At 40.9% G+C, this 26,247-nt stretch overlaps 1 protein-coding gene across 6 annotated transcripts in view; it reads right to left on the bottom strand.

Annotated features, from left to right (window-relative positions):
• The window catches only part of LOC102123033 (E3 SUMO-protein ligase RanBP2), a 70,784-nt gene that overhangs the window by 28,085 nt on the left and 16,452 nt on the right, over positions 1-26,247 (bottom strand). For all 6 annotated transcript variants that reach the window (XM_005575235.4, XM_045368858.2, XM_005575233.4 and 3 more), the window contains exons 5-17: positions 22,589-22,819; positions 22,101-22,246; positions 17,885-18,077; positions 10,735-10,822; positions 8,102-8,311; positions 5,813-5,994; positions 5,551-5,726; positions 5,260-5,383; positions 4,095-4,256; positions 3,685-3,822; positions 3,263-3,409; positions 2,164-2,343; positions 1,994-2,077 (exon numbers count right to left, since the gene is read on the bottom strand). In XM_005575235.4, the coding sequence (XP_005575292.3) occupies positions 1,994-2,077; positions 2,164-2,343; positions 3,263-3,409; positions 3,685-3,822; positions 4,095-4,256; positions 5,260-5,383; positions 5,551-5,726; positions 5,813-5,994; positions 8,102-8,311; positions 10,735-10,822; positions 17,885-18,077; positions 22,101-22,246; positions 22,589-22,819 (2,061 nt within the window). The remainder of the gene's footprint in view (positions 1-1,993; positions 2,078-2,163; positions 2,344-3,262; positions 3,410-3,684; positions 3,823-4,094; positions 4,257-5,259; positions 5,384-5,550; positions 5,727-5,812; positions 5,995-8,101; positions 8,312-10,734; positions 10,823-17,884; positions 18,078-22,100; positions 22,247-22,588; positions 22,820-26,247) is intronic.

The raw sequence follows: 26,247 nt of genomic DNA, 5'->3' as shown, positions 1-26,247 counted from the left end.
ATCTAGTGTAGCTATGTGGCTATCTGATCTCTGCTGAAGAAAACTAAATGACAGCACCATACCCAACCCTAGCACCTACAAAATGTCCCCTTACAAAACAGACACTTAACAGGAAATCTTTCTTTTTCCAAAGAAACTGTAGTGGTATCAGAAAACAGGTAAATTTTGAAAAGTTTCAAACTTCTCTGTATCAGCCCCGGAATCTGACCAGTTGTAACAAGTGAGGTCAGAGACAGATCTAGCATGTCTGCTTTCTTTTTCTACAAGTGTTTCAAATAAAAATTTCCCAGAAAGACCTAACTATGAGGTCCAAAACTATCTCAAAATTTCAAGCTAAATAAAATTTCCCCCACTCATTCATCTACAGTGCCTAGTCCCGATGCTACATACACACATCCAAGAAATAAGAAACTAGTGGAATCCCCTGGAAAACTTTATGGTCACTGTTGGTATGCGCAACACAGCTGTGAATTTGCAATCACTGTTTTAACTGTAATTTTTAACATTCAATGTGAACTGGCTTCAATAATTCTCTCATTTTAAAGATAAGAAGCCAAACAGTCACAAAGGAAGTGACTGGCCCAAGATCATTAATTAATGGCAGAGTCAGTACTAGTACCAAGCTTTTCAAGCTAATGGACTAGTGCTCCACTATACTTCCAGAGAATACAATGTCGGTAGCCTGAAACCTGTATGTTAAGTCAAAATTGTATGTAATTATCATAGGCCACGACTACACAAAATTAACATTCAAAATTTTGGTGCAAATTCAAAAATGTCTTCCCCACCAAATAGTATTCTCTTAAGTTGCAAGCACTGCTGATCACACTGTAATAATCACCACATATCAGCATATCCTTGGTGTAACTTTAGAAGTATGAGTAATTTAGTTCTTGCCTGATAAGCATGAAAGAACATACTTGTATTTCCAATTCCAAAAAAGTCAAACTCCTTTGAACCCTATTGTTAAAATAACATATACATACGTAACTATTTCCTTACATAATTAAGTCAAATTCTTATGGAAGTATTAAAATACAGTAAGACTTTTTGAAGCTCAGACCACTTTTAATTCCTAGCTATAAATTTGAAACACATGTACTCCACAGTTAATCTGGGAATGAACTCATAGACGAGAATATGATTAGTACATTGCAGTAGTTCAATCACTCAGGAACCTTCTCTGTGCCAGGAATTCTAATATTTGAAATAAAACAGTCTCTACCTTTGAAGGTCTCAAATTTTGTGGAAGATGAGGAGAGAGACACATAAAGTACTTTCAAAAATATGGTAAAGGGCTGGGCGTGGTGGCTTACGCCTATAATCCCAGCACTTTGGGAGGCCAAGGTGGGCAGATCACCTGAGGTCAGAAGTTCAAAACCAGCCTGGCCAACATGGTGAAACCCTGTGTCTACTAAAAACACAAAAATTAGCCGGGCCTGGTGGCGGGTGCCTGTAATCCCAGCTACTCGGGAGGCTGGGACAGGAGAATCACTTGAACCTGGGAGGTAGAGGTTGCAGTGCGCCAAGATTGCGCCATTGCACTCCAGACTGGGCAACAGAGTGAGACTCCATCTCAAAACAAAACAAAATATGGTAAAGGGTCAACTTCGGGAGGCTGAGCCAGGAGTTCAAGGCCACCCTGGGCAACCTGGCAAAATCCCATCTCTACAAAAAATACAAAAACTAGCTGGGCATGGTGGCGTGTGACTATTTGTAGTCCTGGCTTCCCGAGAGGCTGAGCTAAGAGGCTCTCTTGAGCTAGGAGGTCGAAGCTGCAGTAAGCTGTGGTCATACCACTGCACTCCAGCCTGCACAACAGAACAAGACCCTGTCTTTTAAAAAAAAAAAAAAAAAAAAGACAAAACGTCCCCTTGCCATACTATTTGGATGGCAAGGGGACATTCTGACCAGCTTCAGAAAAAAAGCAAGGGAGTGGCCAGGGAAGGAATCTTGGAATAAAAAGTATAGCTAGAGAAATTAAGTAACTTACCTTAATGGCCTCTACTTGTTGGCAAATCATTTTCAGTAAAGAATTCTGATCTTCTGCCCATCGAGGTGGTGTTTTGGGAGAATACTAAAAAAAATAAAAATAATAAAACAGTATTTAAAACACTTAGAAACATATTTCACAATGAAATGATTCATTTCTTCCCTGTGTACCTTGTAACTTTTACTTGGTGATAGTGAATATTTGGTAGGAGACGGTGTAGAATGTTTTATTTCTGAATCTGCATTTCGCGAAGAACCGTTTTTATAAAGAGGACCTCCTTCACTATAGTCTTCGAGTTCCTGCATGACTGAATTAAGCATCTCTTTTACAGACTCCAGGGGCACAGGCAACTAAAAATAAAAGACATTAATTAACAGCTTTCATTTGCAAAAAATTCCAAAAGTAAAAACTCTAAAATGATATATTTACATTTTTGTCACTTTAATAAGCACTTTATACTTTAATAATATACGTGAAAGTTTTTTAAATTATCTTTCTTTTTCTGTTGTTTTGTATAATTTTTATTTTTTTGTCTTTATTCTATAATTTTTTTCTTCATGAACACAGAAAAATGGTATACAATCTAACATCTTCGGATTCTAAAGTCCACGCTCTTCCTATTACTTCTGATAGCCATGAAAATGATAAAAGAATGTTAACTTAGAAAGCTTTTCCAAGGGAACAAAATAAGTTACTGATGTTTTCTAACTGATTTTGAATGGTGACAGAAATAGAGATGCTACAATACACCAGACAACATAAATCCTAATAAAAGAGTAGCAACACAAATTAATCAACAAAACACTCAGAAGACTGAACATAATTTAACATCATCATGACAATCTCAAACAGCTGACAGCAAGAAAACAAGGGCGTTCATAATGGCTGATGAAGATGAGAAGAAATGCTCTTAAGTTGTCAGCAACAACTTTCAATTTCAGCAGAGTTCATTAAGAATTAGTCCTGAGGTTATATTTGTTTTGATTACATTGCTAAGATAACAAAATCAATGTCTTATCTTAGAAATCTTTTCTAATTCCCCAGGAAGTACTTTTTAAGAACATATACCTAGATTTCCAAGTTTAAAAAGACTCACCAAACCTAAGACAAAGCAAGCAAATATAAGCATTTAGACACACACATCCCTTCTATGCATTAGTAACAACATATTACTGAGTATTTTTGAAATTACCAAAATGTAAGACCAACGCAAAAACACTAATCAGTGAGTTATCTGTAAGAATATACATACAACAACCTGCTACTTACTTTCTTGACCACTGAAAGATTTGAATCACTGTCATCTAAAATCTTTATTAGGTAGTCCCTGGTCTTTCTCAGGTAATTTTTGCATTCTTCTTGTTCTTCAGGAGAAAGGGCATCATTTTCAATGTCTTCTGCCTTCCTGTGAAAAATCTACACAAGTAGTGCTTTTATGAAATAATCAGGTTTTTAAAACAAAAAACTTTTAGCTTGGCCAGGCATGGTGGCTCATGCCTGTAATCCCAGCTACTCGGGAGCTGAGGCACAAGAATCGCTTGAGCCTGGGAAGCAGAGGTTGCAGTGAGCCAAGATCGTGCCACTACACTCTAGCCTGGCCAACAAAGAAACCCTGTCTTTAAAAATAAATAAATAAATAAACAAACAAACAAACAAATAAAACTTTTCGCTCAAGTACCACATCTACTTACCAGTGCAAGATTCCAATAAGAAACAACACTTTTTATAGATTCAAAAGCAGTCATAGCATCTTCTATATTTCCATTTACTGCATCCAATATAGCAAAAGTTATGTGTGCGTCTTCTTCATATGCACCAATTTCTGATGCCTAAACACACAGAATAGTTTTCAGTCAAACTGTTTATACTCAGAATATAAAACCCAAATGATTTTCCAAAGATTTTATATGATCTTAAGAGATAAGCAACTCATTACTCTTCTCTGTCATATCTTATTTGTGAGAGCTAGTCAATTTAGAAAACAAGATTACCATTAAATAACAAGACAATTAATTTAAGCAGTTTATAGCTTCATGTTCATGTCTTTGTTTATAAACTGGAAATTCCCATCTCCAGTAAATTCACAAAGGAACTCTGTTACCTGAATGTCTACACTATGAAAATGTTTAAACAGAGGATCAATAGGTTCAGGAATACTGTTCTTCTTTTTTATTATCTTCAACAATGGCAAAACTTTCTTCCAATAATGAACACTTCTCCCTATGTATTCTCGTTGATCATAAAAAGAATTAAGACCGCTGCCCTAAAAAAGAAAGTTAAAAGCACACACCTTTAAGGAACACGTATGATTAGATCTAAAGTTCATTTACAAGTTGTAAGAACTGGCTAAAATTTCAAGTCAAAACCAAATGGAACCTCAGTAGTCATTTGTTCAACTTCCAAATGCTGTAATAACTAAACCACTTAATACCAGTGGTCATTCTACACTCAACGTTTTGTGTTTTTTCTTTTTTTTTTTTGAGACAGAATCTCGCTCTGTCGCCCAGGCTGGAGTGCAGTTGCGCGATCTCGGCTCACTACAAGCTCTGTCTCCTGGATTCATGCCGTTCTCCTGCCTCAGCCTCCCAACTAGCTGGGACTACAGGTGCCCGCCACCACGCCTGGCTAATTTTTTTGTTGTTGTTGTATTTTTAGTAGAAACGGGATTTCACTGTGTTAGCCAGTATGATCTCGATCTCCTGACCTCATGATCCGCCTGCCTCAGCCTCCCAAAGTGCTGGGATTACAGGTTGAGCCACGGTGCCTGGCCTCTACACTCAACTTTTAAACACTTCTAATGATACCACCCTAATGTAGCAATCCAAACTACTTTTTAACAGTTGCCATTTTTAGACAGCTGAAACCTGCCTCTTCTGTAGTGTCATTCTGTTCAAAAGGCTGACCATCTACACCTAATCCTGACCCAGAACACACCTTAAATATTTAGAAAGATCTATAATGCTCTTACTTACAAAGTCTTGTGGTAATTTTTTTTAATTTTCAGGCTGAATAATTATCAGAACTTAATTATTAAGGAATAACAGTAACAGCTCAGCTAATACATAATATTCACTGTGTGCCAGGCATTGCTCCTCTAACTGCTTATATTTAACTACATTAACTATTTTGTAGCAATAAAAAACACATTCATCTGTCATAATATGAACAAGCTGCTGTTTTCAGAACAAAAAGACTTTCAATAAAAAGTTCATGATTTTAAAAAATTAAGGTAATGTTCTTTAAAATGTTTATACTTGAAAACTCACCGTTTTCTGAAGGCATTTTGCCCAATGTATAAGCAGAGCAGGTTGAAGGCCATGTTTTTCCTGGGCTCTTAGAGTGTTTATTTCATGCTGAACTAGAAGTCGCAATTTTGCTGAGTTTCCAGGTCTAAAAAATAGTTTAATTTACTAAAATAGCTTTCTAAATACACAGTTCAGCACTTACATACATATATGTTAGTGGGTCACAGGACAAATTAAATCTTCACATGAGGATTAAATCCCTGTTAAAACCTACGCACTAAGTTAAAGCAATATTTTTGTTTTACTACTTACACTGCTTTTCTGTGAATCAGAGTACAAACCGCATCCCACCAAGACTTTTGTCGTTCTGTACAAAGTTGTTTACACACAGGAAGGGGCAGGCATAATGGCTGATAGGAGCTGTGGTAAGAATTACATTTCTCCTTTAATTGTAAGTGGCTGGTATATACTACTCCAAGTAGAAATACCTGTTTTATTTAAGGAAAAGTTAAGTTAGGAAAAAAAAAAATTAAACAAAATTCAGAATATTTAATTTGTTAAAATCTTTGCTTACTTCAAGATCTAAAATACATATTGATTCAGGTGCATTTGTTTCAAGCCTTGAGGTTTCCTGGGGCAAATGATGGAAAAGCTGTTTTAGCCATTTTCGGATTGCAGGTAAGGCAGGCAATGAATTCCACTGTAAGCCAAGCCAAGTAAGGTGCTGAAGACTACCATTATGTGCCCGAATAGCGCCTGAAATAAAATTTAAAAATCAGCTTAAGGTTTTGCAAATTTTCTTTGTGCCATTAGTTTTGCCAAAATAAACAATTAATTCACATTATATATATCTTAATTATATAACTGCTTTTCTATATCAAAGCTGGGGGGAATTCTATGTTAGGCAAAATCTCATGTTCTTATTAAATGCATTCTCACTTATTTCTAGAAATTTTAATTAAAAAAGTAGTGAAGAATGTTTAAGTCCATCTAAAAAAAATGACACTGACTAGAACTCAATAAACCAAAATCAACTGAGAAAAGACAAATAAAGAACACCTAACCTAATAAGAAATTCCAAAACAATGGGTTTTCCTTTCAGTTAAGTCATTAAAGCAATGGAACACCACTATATTAATCCATAGGTATAGTAATCTGTTTTTCTACAAGAAAGTCAATACTGAAAAAGTTATGTGCAGTCAGGAGTTCGAGACCAGCCTGGCCAGCATGGTGAAACTCCCTCTCTACTAAAAAATACAAAAAATTAGCCAAGCATGGTGTCACCTGCCTGTAGTCCCAGCTACTTGGGAGGCTGAGGCAAGACAACTGCTTGAACCTGGCAGGCGGAAGTTGCAGTGAGCCGAGACTGCGCCACTGCACTCCAGCCTGGGCGACACAGCAAGACTCCATCTCAAAAAACAAAAAAAAGGTTATGCACTTCTGGAAGCATAAAGAGGTATAATCTTTCTGTCATTTTGGCAATTTGCAAGACTTAAAAGATGTTAATGTCCTTTGTCTCAGTAATTCTGTTTCTAGGTATCTCTATGGAGATAACTTGCAATGAAGACACTTTTTGTTGAAGTTTTTATCAGAGTATGATTATTAACAGTGGAAAAGCTGAAAACAACTTGGATGCCCAGTAACAGAAAGTAGCAAATTATGACTACTTCATAAAAAAGATTACATTGCCAATAAAAGTGATATTTGTACTTTTAATACAGAGTCTATGGTAGAGAATTCATGAAGGAAGCAAGCTGAATCATACATATAGTATAAACATTATTTAGATGAAAAATATGGCCAGATGCAGTGGCTCATGCCTATAATTCCAACACTGTTTGAGATGAAGTCTCGCTCTGTTGCCCAGGCTGCAGCGCAGGGGTGTGATCTCTGCTCACTGCAACCTCCACCTCCCGGGTTCAAGCGACTCTCCTGCCTCAACCTCCCGAGCAACTGGGACTACAGGCACACACCACCAAGCCCAGCTAATTTTTGTATTTTTAGTAGAGACGGGGTTTCACCACGTTGGCCAGAATGGTCTCGAACTCCTAACCTCAGGTGATCTGCCCGCCTCGGCCTTCCAAAGTGCTGGGATTACAGATGTGAGCCACTGTGCCTGCAGGGCCTAATCCCAACACTTTGGGAGGCTTAGGCAGGAGGATCACTCGAACCTAGGAGTTTGAGACTAGCCTGGGCATCAGAGTTAGACCTTGTCTCTACCAATTAAAAAAAAAGATTATCTGGGCAGAGTGGCATGTGCCTGTGGTACCAGCTACTCAGGAGGCTGAGGCAAGAGAATCCCTTGAGCCCAAAAGTTCAAGGTAGCAGTGACCTACGATCATGCCACTACACTCCAGCCTGGGTGACAAGGCAAGACCCTGTCTCAAAAAACAACAAGGCTGGGCGCGGTGGCTCACACCTGTAATCCCAGCACTTTGGGAGGCCAAGGCAGGTGGATCACCTGAGGTCAGGAGTTTGAGACCAGCCTGACCAACATGATGAAACCCCATCTGTACTAAAAATACAAAAAATTAGCTAGGCCTGGTGGTGGGCACCTGTAATCCCACTACTTGGGAGACTGAGGCAGGAGAATTGCTTGAACCCAAGAGGCAGAGGTTACAGTGAGGCGAGATCGCACCACTGCACTCTAGCCTGGGCGACAAGAGCAAAGCTTGGTCTCAAAAACAATAACAACAAAAAAATACATGCCACCTCCACAGCACCACATTCGAACTCCCCCCAGCCCAACTCACACACGAAAGGAATACAGGAAAATATTAAGGCATTATTTCTGGGTAATAAGATTATGGGCAATTTATAAGAATTAAGATGCAGACAGTTTCCTCTGAAACATGTAACTTACCAACATCGTATCTAGCCAAATCTTCAAGCTCTGGTTCTTGTACATCAATGTTTCCAATACTATCGCTACCAAGAAAAGATGTATCCTTAGGTGACTGACTAGAAAACAGAGCATCATATAATGCAGACTGCCCGCTTTTGTTGGCAAAAGACTCGACAATATCTTTTAAAAAATCTTGCTTTCCACGACTTAAGTTTAGCAACATGTGCCCTGAAAAAAAAATTAAGTTATTTCCATCACTTTAAAAATACAGATTGCATTTGCTCATATTGTTTCATTTGTACACCCAAAGGGGAAATAACATGATTATTGCAGACCTAACTCTCCAACCCAAAAAACATAGCTGGACAACAAAACAGGGGCTTATGTAGAAAATGAGAAGAGTACAGGTTTAATATTATCAGTATCTACATAAGACAGCAGAAGGCGGAAAAAAGGAATGTGTATGAAAAATGCTAAACATATTTGCATTTTAGATGAAAAGATCTGGATTTAAGTGGCCACAGGAGAGCAGGGACAAGCTCTTATTTTCAGATGTCATAAATTTTCTGATTTTAGATACACTGATTTCTAAACCTGACTGATCAGAATTCTCCTTTAAACAGCTTTTAAGAATTACTTCCGGCCAGGCACGGTGGCTCATGCCTGTAATCCCAGCACTTTGGGAGGATCATGAGGTCAGGAGATGAGACCGTCCTGGCTAACACGGTGAAACCCCACCTCTACTAAAGATACAAAAAAAAAAAAAAAGCCCGGCGTGGTGGCGGGTGCTTATAGTCCCAGCTACTTGGGAGGCTGAGGCAGGAGAATGGCGTGAACCCGGGAGGTGGAGTTTATAGTGAGCCAAGATGGCATCACTGCACTCCATCCTGGGCGACAGAGCGAGACTCTGTCTCAGGGAGAGAGAAAAAAAAAAAAATTTCCAGGCCTCGCTCCCAGAGATTTTTATTCCATAGGTTTGCAATAAGCAATCTAAAAAATCACAGTCATCGGATAAAATACTGATACATGCTATAACACAGATGAACCTTGAAAACCTTGCTAAATGAAAGAAGCCAGTCACAAAAGACCACATACTATATGATTCCATTTAAGTGAAATGTTCAGAATAGGCAAACATACAGAGCCAGATTAGTGGTTGCCAAGGCTGAGAGGTTTGGGTAAAATGGGAAGTGACTGCTAATAGGTAAGGAATTCCTCATGGAGTGATGAAAATCTTCTAAAACTGATTGTGGTGACAATGGTAATACTCTATGAACATATTAAAGCCACTGAACTGTACACTTTAAATGGGTGAAGCATATGGTATATGAATTGCATTTCAATTAAATTTTTTTTAAAAAACCCTCCCTTAATTCTGCTGGGCAATCAGGTTTGGTTACCACTACACAGTTGTGTCTCAGCACACTTGCAGAGGCACCCTCGGGATGCCCAGATCAAAGACATAAAAAAAATACAGGGAATTTTTTTTTTATTTTTTTGTTGTTGTTGTTGAGACGGAGTCTCACTTTGTCGCCCAGGCTGGGGTGCAGCGGCCAGATCTCAGCTCACTGCAAGCTCCGCCTCCCAGGTTTACGCCATTCTCCTGCCTCAGCCTCCCGAGTAGCTGGGACTACAGGCGCCCGCCACCTCGCCCGGCTAGTTTTTTGTATTTTTTAGTAGAGACGGGGTTTCACTGTGTTAGCCAGGATGGTCTCGATCTCCTGACCTCGTGATCCGCCCGTCTCGGCCTCCCAAAGTGCTGGGATTACAGGCTTGAGCCACCGCGCCCGGCCTGGCAATTTTTATCTAACTGTGGCACCATGCAAAGGCACTTACGACAGCCCTGCAAGGGTAGAAGGAAAACAGAAAAGGAAAAAAGTAGAAAGTCACTTTAAGGACTGAAAGTCTAACTCCCACAAAAAAAGTGAGCTATGGAATAGAAGAGCAATGTGAGCTTTGGCCAACAGCTTAACTATACACCAAAGCTTACAATAACTTTGATTTAATATTACGTCTTGCTCTTTACAAAATTCATCCAATTTTATATCAAAACTGTTCATTATAGAAAGCATTATGTTTCTTCAGTTCACTGCTTGATTCAATGGCCACCTAACTACCTTAAAGTTCGAATCTTAGCAAAAGCACAGGTAATACGTAACAGACCTTTAGGATTCATCCCAAGCCAAAAATGGGGAAAAAAAATAGACAAATTCTAAGAGACTAATATAAGGTAAGTATATATCGTCTATCTTCCTCACTATGCTCTCAGCTCTTTAAGACAGATCTATATCTTCTTCATCTTTATATCCCCACAGCAGTGTTTTTAGAAGCAGCTGGTGTTAAATGGTCGGCAAATCAATAATTATACTTAGTTCAGGAAGTGACTAAACAGGATAGAGGCTCTAGCAGCCAGATAAGGAGTTAAGAAATCCTCCCCACCTAGGAACAAACAATATCAAATATTCGTTTCTTTTAAAGAATGTGCTATTTTCTTCCCATCTCTTCCATACCTATTGCTCTTAACTGATACGGCAAAAAGAAATAATTTTGACAAATTATCTCCTGGACAGATGAAGATTTTATCGTAAGATATAACTTAACAGAAATTTCCTTTTTCTTTTTAAATTAAATTAGTTTAATATTACTATTACCTGATTGGCTCAGACGGTCACAGGCCATCATTTCCAGCAGATTTTGTCCAGTTTCTCCTTTTATTAATTTAATCTTTGGTCTTGGAACCTAATAATTTTAAAATCAAAAATCTTAATTTGATGATACCCACACTTCTAATAGTAAGATGGTCTTTTCTATTACACTGTACTTTTTTTGATAATGAATGAACAGTTAACCATTAACTAAACTGAATTGGAAACGACTGCAAAAACTGGGAACCAAGGAATTTATATAACCTATGAAAGACTGGCCAGGTACAGGCGCAGTGGCTCACATCTGTAATCCCAACACTCTGGGAGGCCAAGGTAGGCGGATCACTTGAGGTCAGGAGTTCGAGACCAGCCTGGCCAACACGGTAGAACCCAGTCTCTATTTTTTTTTTTTTTTTTTTGAGACGGAGTCTCACTCTGTCACCCAGGCTGGAGTACAGTGGCCGGATCTCAGCTCACTGCAAGCTCTGTCTCCCAGGTTTATGCCATTCTCCTGCCTCAGCCTCCCGAGTAGCTGGGACTACAGGCGCCCGCCACCTCGCCCGGCTAGTTTTTTTGTATTTTGTAGTAGAGACGGGGTTTCACCGTGTTAGCCAGGATGGTCTCGATCTCCTGACCTCGTGATCCGCCCGTCTCGGCCTCCCAAAGTGCTGGGATTACAGGCTTGAGCCACTGCGCCCGGCCCCCCAGTCTCTATTAAAAATACAATTAAAAAAAAAAAAAAAGAATCAGGCATGGTAGCACACACCTATAATTCCAGCTACACGGGAGGCTGAGGTACAAGGATAGCTTGAACCTGGGAGGCAGAGGTTGTAGTGAGCCAAGACTGCGTCACTGCACTCCAGCCTGGGTGAAAGAGCAAGACTCCATCTCGTGAAAAAAAAAAAAAAAAGGATGAGCCAGACACAGTGGCTCACACCTGTAATCCCAGCACTTTGGGAGTCCAAGGTGGGGGAATCGCTTAAGCCCAGAGTTCGAGACCAGCCTGAACAACGTGGCGAGACCCTATCTCTAAAAAAAATTTTTTTTAATTAGCCAGGCGTGGTGGCACACACCTGTGGTCCCAGCAACAAAGAGGCTTGAGGCAGGAGGATCACTTAAATCCAGGAGGTCAAGGCTGCAGTGAGCCATGATCATGCCACTGTGCTCCAGCCTGGGCGACAGAGTGAGACTCTATCTCAAAAAAAAAAAAACAAAAAAAAACAAAAATGCATACACAGAGCACTTCTGAGATACTAAGTTTCTACTAAAAGCACATTCATGTTACGTTCAGAGAAACGGAAAATTTAATTACATTACTTTTCTACCCTGAATAGGACAACAGCAGATGTTGTCTTACTCGAGTAGGTATGACAACTCTACTTTAAAAAGTACAGGTGAAATGACACTTGGAAATGCCACACTGTAGGTAGCACATGTTCAGAGTATGGATAATATGGGATAGCACTGGAATAAATGGGACAACCAGGAGATTAAAGAGATTCTAATGCCATAACCTATGAAAAAAAAAAGCTGAAAGCATGATGAATAGAATGGCAAAAGGAAGATGTGACATCTGCCTTCAAATATTAAAATTATTTTATAAAAGAAATCATCAAAAGAAGAAACAAGACCAACAGGCAGAAGGTTTGAGGAATATTTTTATTCTATATAAGGAAGTTCCAAGAGCCAAATCACCTAAACATGCACTGGGCTATCTTGGTAAGTAATGAATGTCCATCACTGAAAATGTCCAGTCATAGGCAATGCCCACTTACTAGAAACATGCCAAAAGTAACTATATGGGGGACTAGAGCATTGGCTTTTAATTCTATCACCACTTTCTTGTGTGGTGGAAATGTAATTTGATACAACCTCTTTAGGGTTAGATATTTGGCAATAGCTCTAAAAATTATAAATGCACAGATATACTTTGATACTGCAATTCCTTCAGGAATTCATGGCACAAGTTAATCATTGCTAAATTACTTGAAGTAGCATTAAAAAAAAAAAAAAAGTGAAAGCAAGCTAATGTCCTGGTTTTAGGGCCCTGGTTTTAAAAACTCCAAAACTACAGTACATCCATACAACGGAATAATATGCAAGCATCCAAACTAATGAGAATGCCCGTTATATATACTGACATGGAAATATCTCCAAGATACAGTTAATGGAAATAAAGTAAAAACAATGTTTAAACATTTTCCTCCTCTTTTTAAGGACAGGGGATGTGTGTGTGTTTCCTTGGAGATGCATAAAACATTTCCTGAAGAACACACAAGAAAGCAGTAACATTAGTTTCTTTACGGGTGGAAAAAGTAAATAACTAGGGAACACAAAGGAATATTCTTAAGAGCCCCTAGAATTTTAAACCATGTATATATAATTCTTTCCAAACATGCTCTTTTTTCAAAAATATATTCTTTAAGAACTTAAGAGCTTCTGATTTTCAATTTTAGAAACATCCACATTGCCTATCCTTTTACTCACAAGTTTTCTATTTTTTTTTTTTTTGAGACGGAGTCTCGCTCTGTCACCCAGGCTGGAGTGCAGTGGCCGGATCTCAGCTCACTGCAAGCTCCGCCTCCCGGGTTCACGCCATTCTCCTGCCTCAGCCTCCCGAGTAGCTGGGACTACAGGCGCCCGCCACCTCGCCCGGCTAGTTTTTTGTATTTTTTAGTAGAGACGGGGTTTCACCGTGTTAGCCAGGATGGTCTCGATCTCCTGACCTCGCGATCCGCCCGTCTCGGCCTCCCAAAGTGCTGGGATTACAGGCGTGAGCCACCGCGCCCGGCTACTCACAAGTTTTCTAAACATCATATCAAAGTTTGTCATCTATATGTTGAAAAGAACACACAAAATAAGAAACAAAAAGTTGACATCATTCTTTTTGTTTTCGAACTGACCTCAATTCATAAACCTGGCCTCTTTTACAAAATCACTCAACAGCTGAATTTGTGACCAGTTAATTAGCTGTGAATCCACTCAGTCAAATCATCTCAAGTCACTATTTTCTTTTTTTTCTTTTTTTTTTTTTTTGAGACAGAGTCTCGCTCTGTAGCCAGGCTGGAGCATTGCAGTGGCATGATCTCGGCTCACTGCAACCTCCGCCTCCTGGTTTCAAGCAATTCTCCTATCTCGGTCTCTCGAGTAGCTGGGACTACAGGCACCTGCCACCATGACCGGCTAATTTTCGTATTTTTAGTAGAGAAGGGGTTTCACCATATTGGTCAGGATGGTCTCGAACTCCTGACCTCAGGTGATCCGCCTGCCTCGGCCTCCCAAAGTGCTCAGATTACAGGTGTGAGCCACCGCGCCTGACTATTTCCTCATTTTAACTAAAAGGTTTCAAGAGACTTTGTTAAATACCCAGCTGCAATGTAGACGTACTTACTAGAACCACGGTATTCCTCTGATTAAGAGTCTGAAAATCATACCATAAAAGCTAGCCAATTCTCAAATACCCAAATGCCAGCACATAACCGACATTTTATGCTTATAATCATTTGATCATTAAGCTTTAAAATAAAATGATAAAATACAAGCATCTAAGATGTTTCTATTATATATTCATTCTAGAGAAATATGTCGTACTTAATAAAGACTTAGGTAGGCATCTCTGTGCTAAAGTGGAACAATGAAGAAACATTTAGAAAAGCAAGGCATCTGGCAATAGGTAAAGCACACCCACACTGAGGCACAGTATTTTTCAAAAGTAGAGAAAGAATGTATTGCACATTTGCATATGCAAAAAATATTTCTGAACACCCAAGAAACTCCTAATAGTAGTTGTCATCTAGGAAACGAGACCTGAGTGAATAGATTAAGGGGGAAACTAACTTTTTATTACTAAAAGTTCACACTCAGGTGTGGTGGCTCATACCTGTAATCCCAGCACTTTGGGAGGGCAGCGCAGAAGGATCACTTGAAGCCAGGAATTCAAGAACCACCAGCCCGGGAAACACAACAAGACCCTGTCTTTTTTTTTTTTTTTTTTGAGACAGAGTCTCGCTCTGTCGCCCAGCCCAGGCTGGAGTGCAGTGGCGCGATCTCGGCTCACTGCAAGCTCCGCCTCCCGGGTTCACGCCATTCTCCTGCCTCAGCCTCCCGAGTAGCTGGGACTACAGGCGCCCACAACCGCGCCCGGCTAATTTTTTGTCATTTTTAGTAGAGACGGGGTTTCACCGTGGTCTCGATCTCCTGACCTTGTGATCCGCCCGCCTCGGCCTCCCAAAGTGCTGGGATTACAGGCGTGAGCCACCGCGCCCGGCCGCAAGACCCTGTCTTTACAAAAAATTTAAAAATGTAGCCAGGCACGGTGGCAGGCACCTGTAGTCCCAGCTACTGAGCTGAGGCTGAGGCAGAAGAGGATCACTTGAGCCCAGGAGTTCGAGGATGCAGGGAGCTATGATCACGCCACTGCACTCCAGCCAGAGCAACAAGAGTGAGACTCTGCCTCCAAAAACTACGTATCAAAAAATTTGAGGCTGTGCACAGTAGCTCACACCTATAATCCCAAGCATCTGGGAAGCTCAAGTCCAATTCAGCGTTACAGTGAGCTACGATTACACAACTGCACTCCAGCCTGGGTGACACAGCAAGACTCTAATAGACACAAAGACAGATAACTTTCAAAAGTTTCCATTAAAAATAAGAACTACCAGTCGGGCGCGGTGGCTCACGCCCGTAATCCCACCACTTTGGGAGGCCCAGGCGGGTGGATCATGAGGTCAGGAGATCGAGACCACCCTGGCTAACAGAGTGAAACCCCGTCTCTACTGAAAACACAAAACAAATAAGCCGGGCATGGTGGCAGGCGCCTGTAGTCCCAGCTACTCGGGAGGCTGAGACAGGAAAATAGTGTGAACCCGGGAGGCAGAGCTTGCAGTGAGCCGAGATCACACCACTGTGCTCCAGCCGGGGCAATAGAGCTAGACTCCGACTCAAAAAAAACAAAATAAAATAAAAATAAGAACCATCAGCTACTTGAGAATTTCTATAACAACCTTTTAACGTTCATATTACCTAGTGAACCTCACTAAATCCATTAACTCAGAAGTACTGAGCCAATATTAGCAATTAACATGTGAACTGCCTATCAACAGTGTTTTTAAAAGATTTACAGGCCGGGCGCTGTTGATCATGCCAGTAATCCCAGCACTTTGAGAGGCCGAGTAGGGTGGATCACAAGGTCAGAAGATTGAGACCATCCTGTCTAACATGGTGAAACCCCATCTCTATTAAAAAATACAAAAAATTGGCCGGGCGCGGTGGCTCACGCCTGTAATCCCAGCACTTTGGGAGGCCGAGGCGGGCAGATCACGAGGTCAGGAGATCAAGACCATCCTGGCGAACATGGTGAAACTCTGTTTCTACTAAAAATACAAAAAAATTAGCCGGGCGTGGTGGCGGACGCCTGTAGTCCCAGCTTCTCGGGAGGCTGAGACAGGAGAATGGCGTGAACCCAGGAGGCAACGGAGCTTGTAGTGAGCGGAGTTTGCGCCACTACACTCCAGCCTGGGAGACAGAGCGAGACTCCCTCTCAAAAAAAAAAAAAAAATTGATCTATGTTGGGCCAGGCGTGGTGGCTCACGCCTAAAATCCCAGCACTTTGGGAGGCTGAGGCAGGCGGATCACGAGGTCAGGATATCAAGACCATCCTGGCCAACATGGTGAAACCGTGTCTCTACTAAAAATACAAAATTAGCTGGGCGTGGTGACGCGTGCCTGTAATCCCAGCTACTCGGGAGGCTGAGGCAGGTCAATCGCTTGAACCCAGGAGGCAGAGGTTGCGGTGAGCCAGATCGCACCATTGCACTCCAGCCAAATTCCATCCCAAAAAAAAAAAAAAAAAGATTTCTATTAGAAGGAGGGGCCTTCTCTAAAAGTAATGAATCCTTTATTTTCCCTCCCCAGACAAAAAATCCTTCTCTAAAATTAACAATCATTTTTCTAAGCCTGGTTTAATGCTTTTTTTGGGGAGACTGCTTATTTCTTTTCCTTTCAAAAGTAATGCAAGCTCATTAAAAACAAACAAACAAAAAAAAGGCCGGGCGCAGTGGCTCACGCCTGTAATCCCTGCACTTTGGGAGACTAAGGCAGGAAGATCATGAGGTCAAGAGATTGAGAGCATCCTGGCCAACATGGTGAAATCCCATCTCTATTAAAAATGCAAAACATTAGGCCGGGCGCGGTGGCTCAAGCCTGTAATCCCAGCACTTTGGGAGGCCGAGGCGGGCGGATCACAAGGTCAGGAGATCGAGACCACAGTGAAACCCCGTCTCTACTAAAAATACAAAAAATTAGCCGGGCGCGGTGGCGGGCGCCTGTAGTCCCAGCTACTCAGGAGGCTGAGGCAGGAGAATGGCGGGAACCCGGCAGGCGGAGCTTGCAGTGAGCGGAGATTGCGCCACTGCACTCCAACCTGGGCAACAGCGTGAGACTCCGTCTCAAAAAAAAAAAAAAAAAAAAAAGCAAAACATTAGCTGGGCGTGGTGGCACGCGCCTGTAGTCCCAGCTACTTGGGAGGCTAAGGCAGGAGAATGGCGTGAACCCAGGAGGTGGAGGTTGCAGTGAGCTGAGATCAGGCCACTGCACTCCAGCCTGGTGAGACAGACTTGGTCTCAAAAAAATAAATAAATAGTAAGAAAAGGCTTTATGTTTTCAAATATTAATATATTGTTACATATCATACACAACACAGTCATAAATGTTATATACATGTTTTTCAATTAACATGTTAAATGCAATCATATTCTTCTTTCATAGGTTATAAAGCCATTGCCCTACACGTACTTATTAGGATTTTGTCCAAGTCACACATCTTTTTGGATCAAGCTTTACCCATAAAGTGGGATTACATCTTTATCATGTTCCCAAAAATGGCAGAGTAATAAGATCAAACTCTTCAAATTTGTTTACAAACAAATCATAGCAATGCAGGCTTTCAACAGCAGTGCATTCAACATCCCTGTTTCACCAGCCTCACCACTATTGTGTACGCTTAGTTATTTTCCACTGTATCAAATTGACTATTTCATTTTAACTTTAATTCCACAGGTTTATTCACATATTGTCATTACATACCAGAGCACACCTTCATTTAAAACACATCAAGACTCAGTGAAATGTCAATTGCTCCTACAAGTGGAAGACTTACCTGAAATGCTATGAGATAGCACAATGCAGCCAGCTCAGAAAGAGCTCGCCATTGAACATCACTATGCTGACCCATCTTCAAAAGCAGAGAACCAGCATGCATGTAGAAATGTCCTTTCATTTCTAAGAAAGTAGCTGACAGTTCATCATTTCCACCCAAAGAAGATTTCACGGACTGAAGAGCACTATCAAAACTGTAATATGAAAATATCAAACAGATAATCCACTTACTGCACTGTGAATAATCATGGTTTATTTAATTCAAAACAAAATAAAAATTTTATTTCAAGCTTCATCTTCCACATTCAGCTTCTAATAATTCTTATTCCCCATGTTGTAAGTTATGAATCATCTAATGCTTATTTTTATCCTGCATACTTCCTATACTTCAAGCTTAACCTCTCAAATGATGTCTTATTCCCAGTTATTTCCAGCCCTCCAATCACAGGATAAATATAAGATTAGTGATTATAGGTGCACATTTCAAAATAAACCAGGATAAAGTTGGGAGACTATTTTGTAGTTTCTTCCTGATCATATAGTTTCATTAGTTAATTAACAGTTGTAATTTCTCAAATTAAGACATACCATTTCCAAATTATAAATAAATAACTGACACATATTTGAGTAACAATACAGTAATTGCTCTTTTTACTATATAAATTACAGAGTTAAATTTTTTTTTTTTTTTTTTTTTTTTTTGAGATGGAGTCTCTCACTATCACCTGGGCTGGAGTGCAATGCAACGATCTCCACCTCCCAGGTTCAAGCGATTCTCCTGCCTCAGCCTCCTGAGTAGCTGGGACTACAGGCGCCTGCCACCATGCCCAGCTAAACTTTTTTTATATTTTTAGAAGAGATGGGGTTTCACTATGTTGGCCAGGCTGGTCTGGAACTCCTGACCTCATGATCCCCCCGCCTCAGCTTACCAATGTGCTGGGATTACAAGTATGAGCCACTGCGCCTGGCCTATTATTTGTAATCTATATTCTAAATTAGTTCTTCTAAATCCTAATGTTTCTCCAAATCTTCACTTTGGAAGAAAAGTAAAAGCAAACACTTAAACGTGAAGCATGATTTTAAAGTAGCTTACAATAAAGCAACCAGAGCAACTGAGGTCTAAAGATCTCTGAGGGTTCTTAAAAACCCCTTCAGGGGATCCAAGAGGTTAAAATTACTTTTACAATAATACCAAAAAATTTTATATTTTACATTCTCATTTTCTCATGTATGTAGAGCTGAGTTGTTTTTTGTTTTGTTTTGTTTTTGTTTTTCTGCCCACCTCGGCCTCCCAAAGTGCTGGGATTACAGGCCTGGGCCACCCCACCCGGCTGAGCTGAGTTTTCCAGAGGCTTCATGACATGTAATATAGTTTTACAGACTGAAAGAGGAAGCAAATGAGAATCTAGCCATGTTCTATTAAGTGAGACATTAAAAAGATTTACAAAAATGCAAAAACAATGACACTTTTCTGACTACTTTTTTGTTGTTGCAAAATAATTATCTTTCATAAAAAATGCTATTATTGGTCTGGCGCAGCAGCTCACACATGTAATACCAGCACTTTGGGAGGCCGAGGCAGGTGGATCACCTGAGTTCAGGAGTTCAAGACCAGCCTGGCCGACATGGTGAAACCCCGTCTCTACTAAAAATACAAAAAATTAGCTGGGCGTGGTGGTGGGCACCTGTAGTCCCAGCTACTTGGGAGGCTGAGGCAGGAGAATCGCTTGAACCTGGAAAGCAGAGATTTCAGTGATCCGAGATCACACCATTGCACTCTAGCCTGGGCAACAAGAGCAAAACTGTCTCAAAAAAAAAAAAAAAGCTATTATCATTAACATGCAATGGGCTTATTACATTTTTAATGGATTACATATTTTTTCTTTAATTTCTAATGTAATAAACACTAATAGAAATAACCCACATACGGCCAGGAGCAGTGGCTTAGGCCTGTAATCCCAGCACTTTGGGAGGCCAACGCAGGCGGATCACGAGGTCAAGAGATTGAGACTTCTCAGTACTTTGGGAGGCCAAAGTGGGCGGATCAGGAGGTCAAGAGATCGAGACTGGACAGTCACGGTGGCTCACGACTGTAATCCCAGCACTTTGGGAGGCCGAGGCGGGCGGATCCCAAGGTCAGGAGATCGAGACCATCCTGGCTAACACAGTGAAACCCCGTCTCTACTAAAAAGACAAAAAATTAGCCGAGTGTGGTGGCGGGTGCCTGTAGTCCCAGCTACTCGTGAGGCTGAGGCAGGAGAACGGCGTGAACCCTAGAGGTGGAGCTGGTGGTGAGCCGAGATGGCTCCACTGCACTCCAGCCTGGGCGACAGAGTGAGACTCCATCTCAAAAAAAAAAAAAAAGCTCGAGACCATCCTGGCCAACATGATGAAACCCCATCTCTACTAAAAATACAAAAATTAGCCAGGTGTGGGCTGGATGCGGTGGCTCACGCCTGTAATCCCAGTACTTTGGGAGGCCAAGGAGGGCAGATGACGAGCTCAGGAGATCGAGACCATCCTGGATGACAGGGTGAAACTCCATCTCTACTAAAAATATAAAAAATTAGCCGGGTGTTGTGGCAGGCGCCTGTAGTCCCACCAACTCAGGAGGCTGAGGCAGAATGGCGTGAACCCAGGAGGCAGAGCTTGCAGTGAGCCGAGATTGCGCCACTGCACTCCAGCCTGGGCGACTTCTGTCTCAAAAAAAAAAAAAAATAACTAGGTGCGGTGGTGGGCTCCTGTAGTCCCACCTACTCAGGAGGCTGAGACAAGAGAATCACTTGAACCCAGGAGGCAGAGGCTGCAGTGAGCCAAGATTGCGCCAGTGCATGCCAGCCTCACGAGAGTGACACTCAGTCTCAAAAAAAAAAAAAAAAAGATTGAGACCACCCTGAACCCTGTCTCTACTAAAAATACAAAAATTAGCTGGGCGTGGTGGTGCGCGCCTGTGGTCCCAGCTACTCGGGAGGCGGAGGTTACAGTGAGCCAAAGTCGCACCACTGCACTCCAGCCTGGCAACAGAGCAAGACTCCATCTAAAAAACAGAGACGAGAGGGGACAGGAGGGGTGGGGAGTGGGGAGGGATGGGAAGCAGGGAGGGAAGGTGGGAAGGGAAGGCAGGAAGGGGGAGGGATGGGAGGAGGGGGGAGGAAAGGGGAGGGGACAGGAGGAAAAGAAAATAACCCACATACAAAGATCTTTGATGTCCTTAAGAAAAATGTAAAAGGAACTTGTGACCAAAAAATTGAGTACACAAGGAATACAAACTAAAACATCCTACATGTTTTCTAAAATAATCTTAAAGTTATTTCTTTCAGATACTGGTCTTACCCTACCAATTTAGGACACTATGTACTTTTTCAAGAAAATTACCTACTCCCTGCACTCAATGAAATGAGTTTCTTTCTTTATACCAGATGGGGAAATAACTTCCAAACAAATGGACAGCCTAAACTGGCAATCAGTAAACTTTTTCTATAAAGAGGAGATACTAATCTGGCTTTACAGGCATACAATCTCTGCTGCAACCACTCAACTCCAACCCTATAGTATGTAAGCAGCCACAGACAATTACATAACCAGAGGCATGTTGTATTCCAATAAAACTTTATTAACAAAATTAGGCAGGGGCCATATTTGGCCCACAAGTTCTAATCAACTCCTGCTCTAAACTAGCATCTTTATATAAATCCAAGTGATGTTTTTGTCCAATGGAATTTATTTTCAGAATGGAGACACTGGTTCTCAAAATCAAAATTTAAGAAAAAAGAAAAATCACATAGTTGTGTCATTTTGTTTCTTAGCTAAAACAGTATTTTCTGAAATACTAGTGATGCTAAGTACATATGAACCTAGCCATCTGATGACAGATGAACTTTTTCACTCAAGATTATATCATTATAAAAAATAAAATATGAAATAGCAGTTAGAACATTCATTTTAAGTTTGACTATGACAAAACTGAGTAACCATAAGGCTAATTTTAATCAAGCTTGAACTGTAAGAATTCTCTAAAAAGCAGTCATATAAAACCAATTAGAACTTCTCCATAAAAGAAGAAAAATAAGATTGCCTCCTAGTGGTTCACTGTATTAACTATAACTCCTAGGTACATTATAGAAATAACGATTCAGTAAAGAAGTTTAGAGCAATGAACTTACTGTAAAAAGAAAAACTGAATTTACACTAAAGTGTTCTCGTCAAAGTCAACGTACCTTTCCAGTAATTCTCTACTTTCCTGCACATCTCTAGTGGAAAGCGTAAGAAGTGTGAGATTAGCATAGGCCAGCAGTAAGTCTGTATTGGTTGCTCGCCAGTCACTTTTATCAGACTCCAAACACTCTAAAGACTCCAGATATTCCTATTTTGTGGAATGAACAGTAAGTTACAAAACTTAACCAAATGTTAAGAAATTAACCATTTTATGCCTACAAATTCCTTTTCCCACTCCATGTTTGTGAAACTATATTGATTTTTACATCAACCTTATAAATGAAAACACCAAAAATATATACATTCATCACAGTTATCTCCCCAATCTTCCCATTATAAATTTAACTGATCCTAGTAAAAAATTTCATTTTATAATTGTTCTACATAAATAAAAGAAATGTAAGTCTTGAGGGGCACTGCTGCTTTAGTACAAAAAGAAATATGCTAATTGCCTACATAGAAATGTAAAGACCCAATAGCTTTTACCTACCTTAAGGGTCTGTACAACACATGAATTCCATTCTAAACTTGAACGCAAAGCTATGTTCCTCTCTGCCTCATGGCAGTGGGCCACAGCATCCTTCAACCTTTTATTTGAGCGATACAACTCCACTAGCCGGATGTTCACATGGACGTCATCAGGTCTTACATAAAGTTCTGACTGAATCAAGTCAAAAAGTTTATTCCATCCATCTTCACCTTCACAATCTAGAAGCTGTTCCTATTTAGAGGGGAAAAAAATCATTAGAGTAACACTTGTGCAATTTTAAACAAGTCATGCTCCCAAAGAGCACCATTCCACTATGTCTAGCTTTATGATGATGCCACCAAAAACACCATCCTATAAGCCTTATTCATCCCTTCTGAGAGTTGCTTACAACCTAGAAACTAACCCTCAAGAACTGTATATGAAGAAAAGCATCTGTGAGTACTGCAGTAGCTCATACTCTCCTCAAAGAGACTACCAGGACTATTGCCACACATCCCTGTCCATCTGAGTCACCACCAGAAGCCTAGACGTCCCCAGTGAATCCTCGGCAACAAAGTTCTTACCTTCAAACTGCTCTGTGTCTCCTCAAATCTGACTCAATCCCGCATCCCCTCTCCTCCCACTGTTCTGTTACCTTCATCATCATCTCAAAGCACTGTCATCACCTCCTGACCTTAAATGAAGAGAGTGTCATCTCAGGATAACCCCCACTGCCATGATGACGAGGAGAGGAAGTAGGGTTTGTGGCCACTCACTTCTCATTTGCGATGCTCTCACATCAGCCTCTCAAGAAGCTAGGACCACAGGCATGCACCACCATGCCTGGCTAAATTTTTTTTAATGTTCTGTAGAGATGGGGTCTTGCCGTGTTGCCCAGGCTGACTACTCAGTTCTTTAATCACCTCATCTCCAGTGACGTTGTCCTCCACTCCAACCTCAACCATCCACTTGCCACTGACACAGGTTTTCAAAATCTGTATTTTGGTCATACCACTGAAACCAGCATACCACCCTTCTTACTCTTCCACCTCACTGGGAGCCTATATAACCTTACTGCCAGAAATATACTTCTCCACCACATGACAAGTTCCCTTCAGGATAACGACATCATCAAGTTTTAAACACCTGTAAACACATATAAATACACACACTTTCTTCTGTCAGGCAAAAAATGCTATAATCCCTTATATCCATAATTGCTGTTTGCTTACAGATCCCTTCAACTAATTCCCTCTTATCCTCAGAAGAACCCTCCCAATTGGTTTCTGCGTGCTTAGATCTGGGAAATCACAATCCCAGGCTAACTGATTTCATTTTCATTATCTCAACCCTCAAACTGGTCCTGCCTAGAACAAAATACCATTTTAGTACTAACAGTTCACTTTCTCCACTCCCTAACACTTCACACCTCCTATTTCCTCAACTTTCCCATACCTTCCTTTGACTCTCACTTTCAACTTATAACCGAGATTCAACCTTCACTGAGAAACCTGATGCTATCACATATAAATTCCATTTTACTTTACCTACTTAAACTCATCTTCCCCCAACTCTCTCTGCTATCAAAGACCAAGCCACCCATTTGTAGTCTGTATTTCATTCCCCTCTCTCCTTTATCAATTTCTCCTCTTCTGGATAAGATGGATGATACCCTGGCCTCTCCCTATCTGCAAAAGCCCTAGTCTTTGACTCTATGTTAAAAAAATTTTTTTAAACCACTGAGTGCTTTTAAAAAGTTCTATCTCATACTCGAGAGAAAAAGCCTTCTCAACAGTAATACATTAATAATTCATTAAACAAATGTCAGAAATTGTTTACCTTAGCAAGCCTTAAATTTTAGGAGAAATGGATTTGCTTTGCATGAGAGTTATAAATCTCATGGATTTCAATTCCAAAAAAAAAAAAAATCTGACACAGGAAAGGTGTAACAGTGCCTTCAAGTTATTAAAGAAAGTCTTTAAAGAATGCTTCAAAGTATCTAACTTGTTACACTGCAAGAAAAGAATCCCCTACCATTATGTATGTTCTTTAACACTACTGACACCAAATTAACTGGATTGCCACGCCCAACATGGGAATTATGTTTGAGGCATAACACCTAAAGAATATAGTAAAGAAATCTGCACAATTAGACCTAACATTTTAGACTAATATTTAAAATCCAGCAGCTTACTACTGGGGAGAAAAACTTAACTTGTCAGTAATATGTATCTTTGGAAGCATTTTCTTTTTTTTTTTTTTTGAGACGGAGTCTCGCTCTGTCGCCCAGGTTAGAGTGCAGTGGCCGGATCTCAGCTCACTGCAAGCTCCACCTCCCAGGTTTACGCCATTCTCCTGCCTCAGCCTCCTGAGTAGCTGGGACTACAGGTGCCCGCCACCTCGCCCGGCTAGTTTTTTGTATTTTTAGTAGAGACGGGGTTTCACCGTGTTAGCCAGGATGGTCTCGATCTCCTGACCTCGTGATCCGCCCGTCTCGGCCTCCCAAAGTGCTGGGATTACAGGCTTGAGCCACCGCGCCCGGCCAGGAAGCATTTTCAATGCTTTTTCAGCTTCAAAAATCTGTACATGATTGTTCATAGCAGTTGAACAATAGCCAAAACCTAGAAATAACCAAAATGCCCCTCAAAAGTGAATGGTTAAGGTTGGGCGCTGTGGCTCACACCTGTAATCCCAGCACTTTGAGAGGCTGAGGTGGGTGGATCACCTGAGAACCCGGGAGGCAGAAGTTGCAGTGAGCCGAGATAGTACCACTGCACTCCAGCATGGGCGATAGACAGAGCAAGACTCTGTCTCAAAAAAGAAGAAAAAAACAAACAAACAGTGACTGGTTAAATTGTGGACCATGAAATACTACTCAGAAGTAAACGAACCAACTATGGATATACAAAACTTAGATGAATCACAAATTGTATTATGCTGAGTGAACAAGCCAACCTCAAAAGGTCACATGCTTGCCCAGCACGGTGGCTCATGCCTGTAATCCCAGCACTTTGGGAGGCTGGGGTGGGCAGATCACTTCAGGTCAGAAGTTCGAGACCAGCCAGGCCAACATGGTGAAACCCTGTTTCTACTAAAAATACAAAACTTAGCGGGGCATGGTAACGTGTGTCCATAGTCCCAGCTACGAAGGAGGCTGAGGCAGAATAGCTTGAACCTGGGAGGCGGAGGTTGCAGTGAGCCAAGATTGCGCCACTGAACTCCAACCTGGGCAACAGAGCGAGACTCCATCTCAAAAAAAAAAAGAAAAAAGAAAAAAAAGTCACATGCTTCATGATGACATTTACATAACATTTTGAAATCACAAAAGTATAAAGATGGAGAACAGATTAATGGTTGCCAGAGGTTAGGCATAGTGAAGAGAAGGAAGTAGCGTGACTACAAAAGGGGTAGCATGAGGAATATCTCTGTGGTAATAGTTCTGTATTTTGACGGCAGTGGTGGTATGAATCTACACATGTGATAAAATGAAAGAAAACTATACACACACATTGTGCCAATGTCAAAATTCCTGATTTTGATATTGTGCTTGGTCAGGTAAAACAGGTTGAGTATCCCTTATCCAAAATGCTTGGGACCAGAAGTATTTCAGATTTTGAATTTTTTCAGACTTTGGAATATTTGCAGGATACTTAGCAGGTAGAGCATCCCAAATTTGAAAA

This window comes from Macaca fascicularis, chromosome 13 (genome assembly GCF_037993035.2).
Source record: "Macaca fascicularis isolate 582-1 chromosome 13, T2T-MFA8v1.1".
Classification (NCBI taxonomy): Eukaryota; Metazoa; Chordata; class Mammalia; order Primates; family Cercopithecidae; genus Macaca; species Macaca fascicularis.
Note: the sequence above shows the minus strand (reverse complement) of the source record. Positions and strands in the feature narration are given on the sequence as shown.